The sequence below is a fragment of the Diospyros lotus genome, chromosome 1 (genome assembly GCF_014633365.1).
Source record: "Diospyros lotus cultivar Yz01 chromosome 1, ASM1463336v1, whole genome shotgun sequence".
Taxonomy (NCBI): Eukaryota; Viridiplantae; Streptophyta; class Magnoliopsida; order Ericales; family Ebenaceae; genus Diospyros; species Diospyros lotus.
This window is the reverse complement of record NC_068338.1, coordinates 37,210,821-37,223,870: the sequence shown is the minus strand read 5'-3', so window position 1 is coordinate 37,223,870 and position 13,050 is coordinate 37,210,821. Positions and strand designations below refer to the sequence as shown.

Here is a 13,050-nt window from a genome sequence, read left to right as displayed (position 1 = left end):
GACAAAGACTACAACTTTCACCCCGCCCCCCCCCCCCCTAAATCCAGCAACCCATGAGATGGATACAAGCAACAATGGCTGTCTGTAGCTTGGAGTTAGGATTTTGATTCAACGGGGTGAATTTAAATATAAAAATTATAATTTTAAAAATAAGATAATAATAATATTAAAATATAATTTTTTTTACAATTATTCCTTATTTCTTTTTATATTAGAAATTACAATTGTTCAATAAAATTATCTTAATTATTTGAATATTTAGATTTGTCATGATCACGAAAGGTTAATCTTTGTCATAGAAGAAGTCAAACACAATCAATTAATATATTTAAATGAATTCGATAATCACACAATATTTGTTCTAACTGTCTGAAAAAAACTATCTCAATATTGTATTCTTAATTCATTAAGATTTCATTGTTGTTTTGAGTTTAATTATGTGTATTATTAATATCTCCAACATGAACTTAAAGTCTTATTTTTTTTTTTTAAATTATTGGATCATTATTTCATAAAAAAGTCACCACCTCCTTATTCTCCTTTATTTGTTTTAAAAAGATAACAATATAAGTAAAACGCAACATCTTTGCTTATATTATTTCAATCAATCCAAATTCATTAAATCAAGTTGGAATAAATCGTCTTGGTTTTGAAGCTAACACAGACTTTTTTGTAAGTAGAGACTTTTATAATTTGATCTCGAAGATTAATATTATAATTTATTATTGTAATTCTTATGAAGTTGTGTAACATCAATTTGCTCAATACTTGTTTTGTTAATTTGTTCATTTTCTTCGATATAAATTGCCTCAATACTTACTTTCTTTACTTCACAATTTTATTCAATATTTACTTTCTTTATATAATTATGAACAAATTATAAAAAATATTGTGATAATTATTACTAGACCATTATATATTTACTTTCTTCAATACTTACTTTTTTTTTAATTTCTAGTAATAAAGTATAATATAATTTTTTTATTTTTAGTAGTAAATTATTTTAAAAAATAAAATTTAAAAATATTCTGGCCTGGGAGCATATTTACAATTTAAAAAAAAAAATCTGGCCTAGAGTGTTAATTAGTGATTGAAGCCAGTAATTAAAATACTTTCTTTTAATTACTTGAAGAGTGGGCCCCTGGCTTTCTTGATGCAACAAGACAAATCAAACCAACAATTGGGGATCTTGCCCCACTTCATATCTCTACCTACACGGCTACACCCACACCTTGTGGAAAAATTCAATATTTGTAAAATTGCTCTTTAAAAGATTTGATGAGACCGGGAAGATTGACATGTTTATTGTGTAAGAATTTCACGAAAGTTGTTTGTTGTATTTTTTAATTTATTTTTTTTGTTAAAATTGTGAGGTCAAATAATAAGAGCGTTCGTGATAATATGTTATCAAAAAAAAAAAAAAAAAATTCACGTCACCTGTCCCTCAGTGCACAATTCAATGGTTAAGGACAATTATTAATATTTTTTTATTAGTTCAATATACACGGGTTCAAACTCTTACTGCATAAGATATATTTCGTAATTAATTTTTTTATTAAAATCGAGAAATCGAGTAATGAGAGTGTTTGTGATAAAGCATCATAAAAGAAAAAAATAAAAATTCACGTCACCTAGCTCATTCAAACAAAGGGATGATTCCTCAATATATATGTATACTTGATTCCTTGGTCTGACATGAATCTTGATACTTTAGCTCAGCTCCCCCTTTCCCTGGAGATAATTATTAACCATTTCAAGGGAATAATGAGGCTTAGCTTAAACCTATTATTATATTAGATTACGCATCTACATGATTTTGTACAATATCTGAGTGGAGTACTTTGATTGGGATACACACGCAGTGGAGGTACTTATTAACAACTGTTCTGTTATACTAATTAATCTCTCTTTAGAGTGTATTATACTAATTAACCAATGCACGTATTTTCCATGCTCTTAGAGCAATTATTTTTTTCACTAGCGTGGATAAGATTTTTTTTTTTTATCGTGCGTGGTTGTCGTCTGGTTTCATTAGTAAATTGCTTCCTCGTTAATGCACAAACTCTTTTCGCATTTTTTAAGGTTGTTTCCATGTTCACCAGGAGCTTTTGCTCCTATGTTGAGGACCTTTACATGAAAAAAAAAAAAAAACAAAACAAAAGATTCCTCTTTGTGTTGCTAATCATGCTTCATGTTCACTAACTATATATATACTATTAGTTGAAGCTCACTTTAATGTAATAACTTCAGAGTCTTTACCTTGAAGAATGTTATTTTGTTTAGGGGTTGGGATTGGACACTAATGATCCCAATGCTTAAAAAATAAATAAATTTTGTTTTTAAAAAAAGTAATATTGTTAGTAAAGGGTTTAAAGTTCTTTTTTCAAATGCTGTAAATGATTAATATTTTGATCTTATAGAATTACAAAGCAATATTACCCTTTTTATATCTCGATACACAAAAAAGATTATTTATATAACATGTGTTACTCTTTGTTTAGAGTAATTTGACACAGTTTTTAAGTTTATTTTTATTTTATTTATCGGTGTAATAATCCACAAACAAACCACGGACCACTTCATCTCCTCCCCATTTGCAACGGTCTGAGTTTTCTCCTTTCTTTTTAGATTTCTTAAAGATGACCCCAACGGGTCTGAGTTGGCAGCACCAAGTTTTGACTCTTCTCCGGTCTTCTTGTCTTCACACAGGATTAAATTAAAGCTTCACCATCACCACCAGCATTCATTTCCCTCTCCAACCCGCCATCTACTCTCCCCTTCATCACCACCCATAAATGATATGTTGGACCCCCGTCGTCGTACCATTTAGTCTGATTCAATTCTTTCTTGGTTCTTCTTTCACTTTCGAAAAATTTAAATTGTGCAAATTTGGCTTCTTTTTTTTTTTATCAAGTTTGTGTATTATAATTGGTCGATTGTGGATCTGTCCCCACAAATAATCCTCTTTCTTGACAGTTACTGATCAGAAAGGTAAAAAGATGGAGGCTTCCAATGGGTTAAAAGTAGTCCAACTCAGATCTCTCCGACGTAGTTCAAAGTCCAAAACCTTCGACATAAGCAGGGACGGCTCCATCAGAATTCTCTTCGTATCTTTCCTTCCTTAAATCAGGAAAAGGCCAGAGACCCATCTCTGGGAATCCCATTTTCCAGCTACCCATTTCAAATAATGGCTGCCTGAGAGGTGAGCTCACTAATTCTTGCTGTTTCTGCAACTGGGTATTCAGTCTTGGCCCTTGATCCAATTTTTCCAGCAAGTGTTCTGTTCTTCCCTATTCCTGATCAGTTCTTGTCGGGTCTTTCTTCTTGGTGAGTTCCTTGTGTTCGTTCATTTTCCCTAGTGGGGAATTGTAATTTCATGGCTAAATGGAGATCTTTGGGCAATGAATTTTCATTGTCTGGCTTCTAGTTGAACTTGGGTTGTTACTTTGCTTTATTAGCTTTCACATGTAAACCGTTGACTGGCTGAATTTCTTTGAATCCCTTTTTCCTTTCTTTAGTGGCATTCTCTGTGATATTTGATTTTCCTATGTTGAGCTGAAATTTTCTTCTGGGGCTGTTCATGGAAATTTGGGGCTTCTTCCCTTCTATGGGGAGGCTTTTGGTGCCTCTCCTTCTGTGTGAAGTTTGTATGGCTAGTGTTCAAAATATTGGGAAGATGAATCCTGGATTTACAGGGTCTCAAATGAATTGGATAGACAATGATGGGGTATTTCTTCTATCAAATAACTCGAATTTTGGTTTTGGCTTCATCACAACCACCGAGGATGTCACTTTGTTTCTTGTGGCTATCGTTCATATGAGCAGTTTAAAAGTGGTTTGGTCTGCAAATAGAGCCTCCCCCATCCGAAATTCTGATGACTTTGTGTTCGATAATAGCGGTAATGCTTACTTGAAAAGTGGGGGAACCACGGTATGGGCTACGAATACTGCAGGAAAAGGAGTTTCAACCATGGAATTGCTCGATTTAGGGAATCTGCTCTTGCGTGGGAACGATGGCGGTGTCGTTTGGCAGAGCTTCAGCCATCCCACAGACACCCTTTTGTCGGACCAGGACTTCACCGAGGGAATGAAACTTGTGAGCAATCCCAATAACAATAACTTGAGCTACTTTCTCGATATCAAGTCTGGCGATACGATTCTTTATGCAGGCTTTCAAACTCCACAGACTTACTGGTCTATGCAAAAGGACAACCGGAAAACCATCAACAAAGATGGTGGCGTGGTCTCTTTGGCATCTCTTAGTGCCAATTCATGGAGGTTTTATGATAAGCACAAAGTCTTGCTGTGGCAATTTATTTTTTCAGACAAAACTGATCCAAATTCAACTTGGGTTGCAGTTTTGGGAAGTGATGGATTTATTACCTTCTCAACTCTTCAAAATGGAGGTCCAAGCCCTTCACCGACGCGAATACCTGATGATCCATGTGGTACGCCTGAACCTTGTGATTCATATTATGTATGTTACAGCGGCAACAGGTGCCAGTGTCCTGCTGTTCTTAGTTCCCTTCAGGGTTGCAAACCGGGCATCGTCTCCCCTTGTACTCACTCAAAGGGCCCTATAAAACTTGTTGAAGCAGGGGATGGGCTCCATTATTTTGCGATTGACTTTGTTTCACCGAGCTCTGCAACTAATCTAGATGGCTGCAAAACCTCTTGTCTTGGTAACTGCTCGTGCCTTGCTTTGTTCTACCAGAATAGCTCAAGAAATTGTTTTCTTTTTGACCGGATAGGCAGCTTCCAGAACTCGGAAAATGGTGCTGGCTTTGTTTCATACATTAAGGTTCTGAGTACTGGAGGCAGTGAGAATGGCACTGGAGGAGGGGGTGGAAGCGGCCACTTCTCTTATGTCATCATCATAGTGATTGCAACCGTTGTTGCTATTGCCGGCCTACTTTTTCTTGGGTATCGTTACCATCGCAGGAAGAGAAATTTGCCTGAATCGCCTAAAGATACTTCAGAGGAGGATAATTTCTTGGAGAACTTATCTGGGATGCCAATCCGTTTCACTTACCGAGATCTTCAAACTGCAACCAATAACTTCTCTGTTAAGCTCGGACAAGGAGGTTTCGGCTCAGTTTACCAAGGTGTTCTGCCGGATGGAACTAGACTTGCCGTGAAGAAACTGGAAGGCATTGGCCAAGGAAAGAAAGAGTTCCGAGCTGAAGTTAGCATAATTGGCAGCATCCATCATCTCCATTTGGTCAGGCTGAAAGGCTTCTGTGCTGAAGGAATGCATCGGCTTCTTGTCTACGAATACATGGCAAACGGTTCTTTAGATAAATGGATATTCAGGAAAAACAGGGACTCTTTCATGTTAGATTGGAAGACGAGGTTCAACATTGCGTTGGGAACGGCTAAAGGACTGGCATATCTCCACGAGGATTGCGATGCAAAGATTGTTCACTGCGACATAAAACCAGAAAACGTGCTCCTGGACGACAATTACCTAGCCAAAGTCTCAGATTTCGGCTTGGCAAAGCTAATGACGCGGGAGCAGAGCCACGTGTTCACGACTCTAAGGGGCACAAGGGGGTACCTTGCACCAGAGTGGATCACAAACTACGCGATATCAGAGAAGAGCGATGTTTATAGCTACGGGATGGTGTTGCTTGAAATCATTGCTGGCAGGAAAAGCTATGACCCTGCGGAAACTTCAGAGAAGTGTCATTTTCCTTCCTACGCTTTCAAGATGATGGAAGAAGGCAAGCTGAGAAGCATCCTCGATTCGGAGCTGGCGATAGATGAAGAAGATGAGAGGTTAGCCATTGCAATCAAGGTTGCTTTGTGGTGCATACAGGATGATATGCACCTGAGGCCATCCATGGCAAAGGTTGTCCAAATGCTGGAAGGTCTCTGCGCGGTTCCTTCTCCGCCAACGGCTTCTCAAATGGGCTCGAGGCTGTATTCGGGTTTCTTCAAGTCGGCCAGCGACGAGGGCACGTCGTCAGGGGCATCGGCCCCGTCAGACTACAACAGCGACGCATATCTTTCGGCCGTGCGGCTATCGGGGCCAAGATAGCAGTGGTCCTCTGTTCATTATCACTCACTCTCGTGTTTCTTCTTGCTGTATATGCCATGAGATCATTAATATGTTGCGAAAGTAGCCGTTACAAAGCTTGAGGTTGTTTCCATATGCCTGCCTGCCTGATTGTTTCGTGAATGAAATAGTCCCAATTCAATTTGACTGATTGAATCCTACTGTCGATTGATTGATTTTGGTACATTTATGAGAATAGGAATGAGAGCCTCGTCTATTCTTAATACTTTTTTTACTCGATGATTTAAGTTTAAGAGAAATGTCATTTTTTTGTAATTGACATTAATAGAAGATTATCGTACGTATTGCCAGTAAGAGTGATCGAATGCGCAGTTAAACTTAACAACAGGAACGACCCAAATCAGTATGATTGAATTCATTTGGTTTGAATTATTTTTCTTAATCGGTATGGTTCCCATTCTAATGTATTTGAAACCCATCATTGGGTCAGTAATTTTGAATTAAATCATTAGGCTTACCAACCCTCACCAAATGACCTAATACAAAGCTTAGAGACCCAAGCCCTATTCATTTGCATCTTTATTCGTTTCCTTCTGTATTTCAATTTCAAGTCCTATTCGTTTGTTGGCCTCTTTTTTTTTTTTTTTGGTGGTACTTAACACTAAAAACATTAATAAATCTGTTGATGACACACATATATAAAAAATAAAATAAAAACATGTGTAAGTTGACATTTTGAATATATAAAAATTTATTATTTTGGACAATAATAATTTATAAAAACTAGTTTATCTCTTTTTTTTTTCCCTTCAAAAAGCACTGTCACTGGGCCTGGGCCTCCCACCAGCGTTATAGCCCAGTTTTTCTTTCTTATTTTTTAATTACAGCGTTAGAAATCTCTTGACATCTCAAACCACATATTTTAATATATGATAAACATTAAAAGACTGCCACGTAATTATATTTATATATATAAAAGGTAAGAGAGCAGATTTAGTGTCACATAATCGGACAACTTAATCGGTTTGATATGGAATGAAGAGATTGGTATGAATATGATAATTATATGAACACAAGAGTGTGGATTGGGGAGCATGCATGGGCTGGGCGCTGTTGTTGTCGTACGGTGGCGAGCAAAGCATTATAGTTGATAGGCTTTTGGTGCAAGTAAGAATGTGAAGGGCGATGATGAGGGTCCGTCCTTACTCCAATGGATAGTGCTGCGTCACCTTGAATCTTTCCCAGGGCAGCTCCCACCTTATAAGGTTTAATACACACATTATAATAATAATGTATTATATTAAGAAGGCAGACATAAGAGTTAATGAAAAGTGTCCACATAGTTTAGTATTCAAAAAACACACTATAACTAATAAAAAGGCCAATTAAAGTTGGCCGACCTATTCGGCATCTTTTATAAAAAAAGAAAAAAAAAGAAAAGAAAATTGAAACAATTGGGGGGCGGGGGGATTTTATCTGTTATGAATCCAAAAGTGCTCCTACTGGTAGGAGGAGGTATTGTACTGGAGTCCACACAAATTCAAATTCATACCCAATTCGAGAGAAGTTCTTCCTTATCTTTGGGGTGTCGGTGCCCACATGGGCTTTTCCGCATGTGAGAATCGTACGTATCATCCAACCCATAAATACAATTTGAGATTTTTTTTTTTAAATTATAAATGTATAATGTGGTTCTTTAATCAAAGGGATTTTCAGAATTGCTTATGTTAAGGGTTGGAGGACTGACTTGACTTACCCTTTTTCAAGACACCTTTTCACTTCACCAACTTTAGATAGTGTTTGACTTATTGATTTGACCACTTATAAGTTGTGAATACCGTTTATAAGTTATTAAAAAAAGATTGATAAGATATTTGGGTGCACCTCACCAGCGTTTAATCTAAATAGCTTAAACACTATTACACAACATTTTGTAAAAGCTTATGAAGAACTTTTGTAATACACTACTTATATATAAGCTATGTTGATTGACGAAATTATCATTTTATCTTCATCATTTTTGTTAATTTATAATTATGTCTTTTTTCTTCAACCTCTGCCTTTTGCCACTTTGCTTCCCCAACTCTTTTGATCGCAACTGTCGGTCATCGTCGTTGCCTCCACTGGTCATTTCTCGTCGCCCATCGCCCCCATCAGTTTCAACTTCTTCTCCGTCGTCCCATCGGCAGTTGCCCGTCGCCGTCCCCACCCTTATCGTTGGCTATCTGCGCCCTTATCTACTGCTCATATGTATATATATATATAATAATAATATTGTATTAATATATTTTTAATAATTACATATAATTTATTAACATTTAATGGTAAAAATTTATATCATTCAATACCATGTCTATTTTAGTTTTCTTATCAAGTTTTGATAACTTGTCAGCTCTTTTAAACCAAACACATAATAATTAATTGATAGTTTAAAATCACATTTATTTAAATATATTATCAACTTAAACACTACACAATTTTTAAGTGAAAAGTTTAGGCTGTATTCTCTTTGTTTTTTAATTTTCAATTTTGAGTTTTGAATTCATTTTCAGTTTTCTGTTTTGATAGTCTGTTTTTAGAAAATTGAAAATATGTTCTCTTTATCATTTTGAAAAACTATTTCTCAAATTAGAAAATGCGTTCTCTTTAAAATTTTAAAAATAATTTTTTAATAATATTTTATACAAAAAAATTGATTATTCAGTAAATTAGAAATATTTAATGTTAATATATTATTAAAAAATATATACATTTTAAAGTTAATAAATTTTGTAATATTTTTTTCCATTATAATAGTAAAATATGAATAAATACATAAATAAATGTGTTTTGAGTTTAGATTTTGTTTTGGATGAAAACACTCAAAATAATTTTTTGTTGTTTTGAGTTTTCTTTTCAAATATTTTTTTGTTTTCAAAGATGCATTTTTAAAAACAATAAAGAGAACGTGTTTTTATTATTTTAGAAAATTGAAAACTAAAAATGACTTGAAAACAATAAAGAGAACGCAACCTAAGTAATTTAAAAACTATGAAAAAAAGGTAAACCAAACAGCCTCTTAGAGACTTCATTTAAGAAATTGATTTATTTATCATAAAGCCCACAAAAAACATTAAGTATTAAGCTCTTAACCTAATAGAAATGATACCTTAACACAATGGCGTTAATCTCAAGTGTTAAATTTGTTGTGTGTGAGTGTATATGTGCTAAGTGTGTGAGAATATTTGTTATCCCACGTTGTTTGGTGATGAGATTTAAAGTGAATATAAATAACTCAAATCATGATGGGTTTGGGCCTTAAGGGGCAATTAAATTTTGTAAGCAGGTGAACCCATACTCACGTGCACGCTGGCAACTGTGATTCCGATTGGATCAATAAGAATAAAATAATATATTTTTAGTAAAATTGTATTTAATATATTATTTTATTTTAATTTTAATCTGGACATCTTTCCGAAAATTGTTCTCCAAAATTCTAGCGTAGTCCCAACAACTTTCTAAATTCTCTGGCTCTAATTTTCCTACTCTAGCTGTCGCGGATTATTTGTTCCTTTGTCGAGTCTTCTTAGATGTGTTTAAATCCGAACTTCCAAGTCGAGTTCGTGAGTTACAAAAATAAAGAACACATTCCTTTATCTTTGTCCTTGATCCACTGTTCACTAGAGAGTTCCACTTCATTTTTCAATCTTTTTTCTATCCCAAAACAAAGAGCAAATCACTTCAAGATCTGCCAGCTTCGACAATTATTGGCTGCTGATCTGTCGATGAGATCATTTCATTATGCTAAAATTATTGCCGTAATCTGCTAGCTGTTAGTGTAAGGCAATTTTGTCTTCAGGATAACGTGTTTGCATGACCGGATCTATAATATCTTTTTGTTCGTTATGATCGTGTCATCTTCATAGACCATTACTTACAATTTTCTTGTACCGATTTTATATATAATTATTGTTGTTTACCCCCAACAAATTTTAACTAACAAGTGATTTCCATAAAAATGATTTAAATAATAAAAAAATGGATGAAATGTACCCCATCTTTGCAAAAATAAATAATAATAATAATAATAATAATAATAATTTTGGCATAAAATATTACGAAAATGTCAATGATTCATTTCATGATTCGTAAATGAATTGTTTATTGTGAAGTGAATGTAAAGGGGAGAAGTCCCCAAGTCAAGGCTGGGCCAATCACCTGAAAATGGCAGTGTCCCGTGAATCTGCATCTGCATAGCATAGAGTGACCTATTGATGAGCCCTGGAGACCAAAAATTAGAGACACTCCAAGCCAGCGACGCCCTGCCCTTTGAATTTGGAGACATCAGCCCTAACCTACAAAACAAAACAAAACAAAAACAAAACAATTTGTGCCCAAAAGTGGGAACCACTTGGAGCACTGGGGCTGTTGGAGAATGCCTCGGAGCAAAGCAACATGCATTGCCCAGCCTCCCCATGCACCTGTCTTTGCTTCTGTCTCCTCTCCAAACCCCCATCATCATCATCATCATCTACTACTACTACTACATGTCCAACACATTCGTGCTATCCATGTTCAGAATTAGAATTTGTACTAAAAAAAAAAATAAAAAATAAAAAACCCTCAAAACCAACAGGTATGAGATTTTCTCTTTTTTTCTTCTTTTTTTCTCTTCTATTCTGTTCTTTTTATTGAGATCCGAATAAAAAGAGGGTGAGGCGGGTTGTTGATTACGATATTCAACAACATCACTCGAGAAAATTAAGGAAATTGAGCTTAGGGGATTACCACTCACCAACATTAGTGAGCTAAGCCCCAGAGCCAGCTGTTTGGTATTGACCCAACAACTAACTTACTGCCACTGTTGACAGTGGTAATCCCAGCATTAGATATATATATGTATATATATTGATGTTCAACTAGCCGTTTCACATCATTGTTATTTGTTACAAACATGATATATATGGATATGGATGGTGGTCACCAGTTTCCCCTTTCGCCCAATCCCTAATATTCTTCTACTATTTCCTTTGGGGTCATTTCTTATGTTGTCTTCAAAATGGATCATCCACCTTAGGATGTCTTATGCACTTCTTTCTCACTGTAATGCTTTTTTTTTTTTTTTTTTTAAGAAAAAATAAATTTTGTATTTCATGGGGTCATCCCTTCCTGTATATATGTTTGGATAGTGATTGAAAACACTGTTTATAGCAGTAAAATTAACAAAAAAATGAGTTATTATAAGTACAATGTTTGCAATTTTAAATATTATTTGGGAGTAATTTTGTCTAAAAATAATTTTATTTTATACTTTTGCTATAGATTTCTACTTCTGCTTCATAGTAAAAAGAATAATTTTTATAGTCATTAAAAGAGTTTTTTAGAATTTGGATAAACATTAGGGGCAAAAAAAAAAAAAAAAACTCACATGAGCTAATTTAAAAAAAAAAAAGTACATTTTTTACTTTGGTTGCATGAACTAAATAGGCTCTATTTTAATTCATATAAGAATAGTATCGGTTTTGTAGCTTAATCCACAATGCCTAGTAAGACAGCACTTGCTTGGTGGTTCACACGAATACCATTGGAATTCATAATGATAAATTATGCTTATTTTTCCTTTTAATTTTTTTTTCTATCAACAAAAAAATTAAGTGTAACTAAAAATGTAAAATAAAAAGGATAAAATAATAAGTTACGATCCTTCAATTACGTACTTAGTAAAAATAGATAAGAATATTTTTCTAATATCAATATGGTAATAGATTGTCTTATTTTCAAGTATTTGATATCGAATTATTTAAAACGTTTCACTTGGATGTTAATGATTTTTTAATTGTAAGAAATAAGTTAAATTTCTCGAATGATTGGAGTATATATATATAATTTTTTCTTCTTCTTCTTATATCTAAAGCTTCAAAATTTGAATCTAATATTAAATCCACAACTGCCCTAATAAACTTACCACTAAATGGAAGCATTGATGGCTGCAAAACCACCCCAGTGCACTACATATTCATTAAATAAGTAATAATAGTGCACTGAAAATCCCCAAGGTTCCCAACACAGCAATGTCAATGTGATGGCTTGTTGGAGGTTATGGGAAATGGATATTGAAAACGACATCTTTGACAAATAAATAGTTCAATTATGTCTGTTGGGGGAGCAATACTTGCATGCATACGGCCTAACGTAAATATGCAGATATAAAAGTTACCATTATTATTATTATTATATTCAAGAAAAATATATAGGATTATAAAGTCCCGAAAATTGTACATAAATTCTGTGTTGAAGTGTAAAACAATAAAATTATCCTCTACTCTTGCCCTATTGATATTGTAATGAAAAGGAAATGTTTGAGATTCCACAGAAGAATATGCTCTAAAATCCTCTCTAAATAGCCTTTCACTGTGGCTAGGAGGGATATCCAAATCACCTTTCAACTTTTTAATTAATTGCTCACCTCATTGACTAGGAAGGAATTAGCTCCACATAAATGCTGCTTTTTTTTTTTTTTCCAACTGTAAATATCTTTTATAATAAATGGTAATGTTCAGAAAAATAATTTAATTTAATTATGGCATGAATAATAATGTTTTAGTGTGTGTATGAATATGATGTTTAAAAAATGGAGATGATAAATTATAAAATATTTATTTATAATAGCGGAATATGGAAAATAATAATAGATAAAAGAATGAGATATTAAAGTGTGGAGAGTAGAGGAGAGGATGGAAAAGGGAAGATCCAGCCATCCAGGCAGCTTGTACTTGCAAATTTAGGTAATAAATCTCCCACCGAACCTTTTTGTTTGTCCTAAAATACCGAGGAAAATGAGGTGGCAATTTCTATCCACGGCCAGTTACAACTTGCTCTTTTACCGTCTATATATATCTTTTAACCTCCACGGCTTGTGGGTCCCACCATCCTACGCTCCTTATGATTCCACGTCATCCTTTTCTGACGTGGCGCAATCACCTCTCTCTCTCTCTCTCTCTCTCTGTCCCTCTCTCTAAAACCCCTTATAATGTCTCTCTCTCTCTCTCTCC

The 13,050-nt window shown here is 34.4% G+C and overlaps 1 protein-coding gene across 1 annotated transcript; it reads left to right on the top strand.

Annotated features, from left to right (window-relative positions):
* Nucleotides 1-2,750: 2,750 nt before the first annotated feature.
* LOC127792174 (G-type lectin S-receptor-like serine/threonine-protein kinase SD2-5) lies at nt 2,751-6,242 on the top strand. The gene has a single exon (XM_052322573.1). It carries the CDS (start codon nt 3,581-3,583, stop codon nt 6,038-6,040), a length of 2,460 nt encoding a protein of 819 aa, XP_052178533.1. The 5' UTR covers nt 2,751-3,580; the 3' UTR covers nt 6,041-6,242.
* Nucleotides 6,243-13,050: the final 6,808 nt, after the last annotated feature.

Coding starts and splice junctions, on each gene's coding strand:
- LOC127792174 (XM_052322573.1), top strand. CDS start 3,581: ATGGAAATTTGGGGCTTCTTCCCTTCTATGGGGAGGCTTTTGGTGCCT.